The sequence below is a fragment of the Sesamum indicum genome, linkage group LG2, assembly GCF_000512975.1.
Source record: "Sesamum indicum cultivar Zhongzhi No. 13 linkage group LG2, S_indicum_v1.0, whole genome shotgun sequence".
NCBI lineage: Eukaryota > Viridiplantae > Streptophyta > Magnoliopsida > Lamiales > Pedaliaceae > Sesamum > Sesamum indicum.
The window spans coordinates 6,726,482-6,728,170 of NC_026146.1; the positions used below are offsets into that span (position 1 = coordinate 6,726,482).

At 37.3% G+C, this 1,689-nt stretch overlaps 1 protein-coding gene across 1 annotated transcript; it reads left to right on the forward strand.

Moving 5' to 3' along the window:
* Positions 701–1,354, forward strand: LOC105155545. The gene has a single exon (XM_011071439.1). The coding sequence runs from the start codon at positions 701–703 to the stop codon at positions 1,352–1,354; it is 654 nt and encodes a 217-aa protein (XP_011069741.1).

Genomic DNA, 1,689 nt, shown 5'->3' on the forward strand with positions numbered 1-1,689 from the left:
TTTATCTCATTTGTGATATTTAATTTGACACCAATTTAAATAACCAATCTCGTAAAATATTCAGTTAAATAGTGCATCAATCAATACAATTAGTATTTAATAAACTGACTAATTAAATAGTATAATTATAAAAATTAAAATAATACATTTTCGTAGTTGTTGTTCGCAAATGTGTGGGGGTGTGTGTGAATTTGAAATGTGAGAATATTGTGTGTGACGCAATCTGCAATTGAGATGTTAAACCATGTATGTATATATATATATATATATTGTTAGGAATGACTAAAAAGAAGACCAAGTCCCTTGCCTTAATTTTAGCTTATTAACCAACAAACCCTCGTTTATTCTATTATACCCATTGGATTAAGGATTGGATAAGTCCAATTGATTTCATCTACTTAGTCATGGCTCTATAAATAGGCATGAGTTCTCATTCATTTGTCACACCCAAAAAACTTAGAGCTCTCCTCTTCTAGCTCATTTCATTTCTTTCACTTTTGAGCTTTATATTCTGTTCGTTGTTCCAAGCTTTCTTCCACGAGTGCGCGTGTAAGAAAGTAATAGCTGTGTTAATCTTGGGGAGCGATTAGTTTATACTATCTACACCACGGTACTACCGAAATTTCACTTTCAAGGCATTGGTTTTCCACTGCACAGTCTTTCAATATTCCAACAAGTTGAAAGCGAAAATATTGTTATAATGGCTGGTCCAATTACTAAAACACTGCCTGACCTCTCCAAACTAGAGCCACTTGACGGGACCAACTATAAACGATGGTCACAAAAGTTGCTCATACTTTTTGAACAATTGGACGTGGACTATGTGCTGTTCCAGAATCCACCGGAAACTCCAGCTGAAATCTCCACTCTTGCCATTACTGCAGCGGCAATTCCAGCAGAAGGGACGACTACAAAATCTAAGCACGGGACAAAACTGAAATACGACAGCGATAATAAAACGGTGAGAGGTCATCTGCTGAATCATATGAACAATTCTCTGTTCGATTTATTTGTCAACTATAAGAGTGCCAAAGAAATCTGGACTACAATGGAGGTAAGATACGGAGATGATGACGCTGGAAGAAAAAAGTACATCGTCGGCAAATGGCTTCAATTTCAAATGGTTGATGAGAAGCCTATAATGGACCAAATCCATGAGTACGAGAACCTAGTAATTGAAGTGCTAAGCGAGGGCATGAAAATGTGTGAAATTTTACAAGCCAACGTACTACTGGAGAAATTCCCTCATACTTGGAGTGAATATCGCAACCACTTGAAGCACAAGAAAGGATCTAACACTTCAAGAACTAATGAGCCATATGAGGACGGAGGAAGCAAATCATCTAAAAGATAAGGAAACTTCTCTCTTTTCTGTTTCAGTTAAAGCTAACCTTCGTGAGTCTGCTGGATTTAAAAACAGGTTTCCCCAGAATAAAATAAAAGGCTTTTAAAAGAACAATCAACACAAGACGTTCAAAGGACCTGACAGCAAGATCCAAAAGCACAAAATATCGTGCTACTGCGGTGGGAAGCTAGGACACAAAGCGTACCAGTGCTACCATAGAAAGGATCAACAAAAGACAAACCAAAATCCAACCACTAAATCAACTCCACAAGTCAACCTAGCTGAAAATGATGAGATCATCGCTGCGATAGTTGTAGAAGCCAACTTGATAGAGAACAAAGAAG

What these genes read in the sequence shown, in the direction of transcription:
- LOC105155545 (XM_011071439.1), top strand. Translation starts at nt 701, where the DNA reads ATGGCTGGTCCAATTACTAAAACACTGCCTGACCTCTCCAAACTAGAG.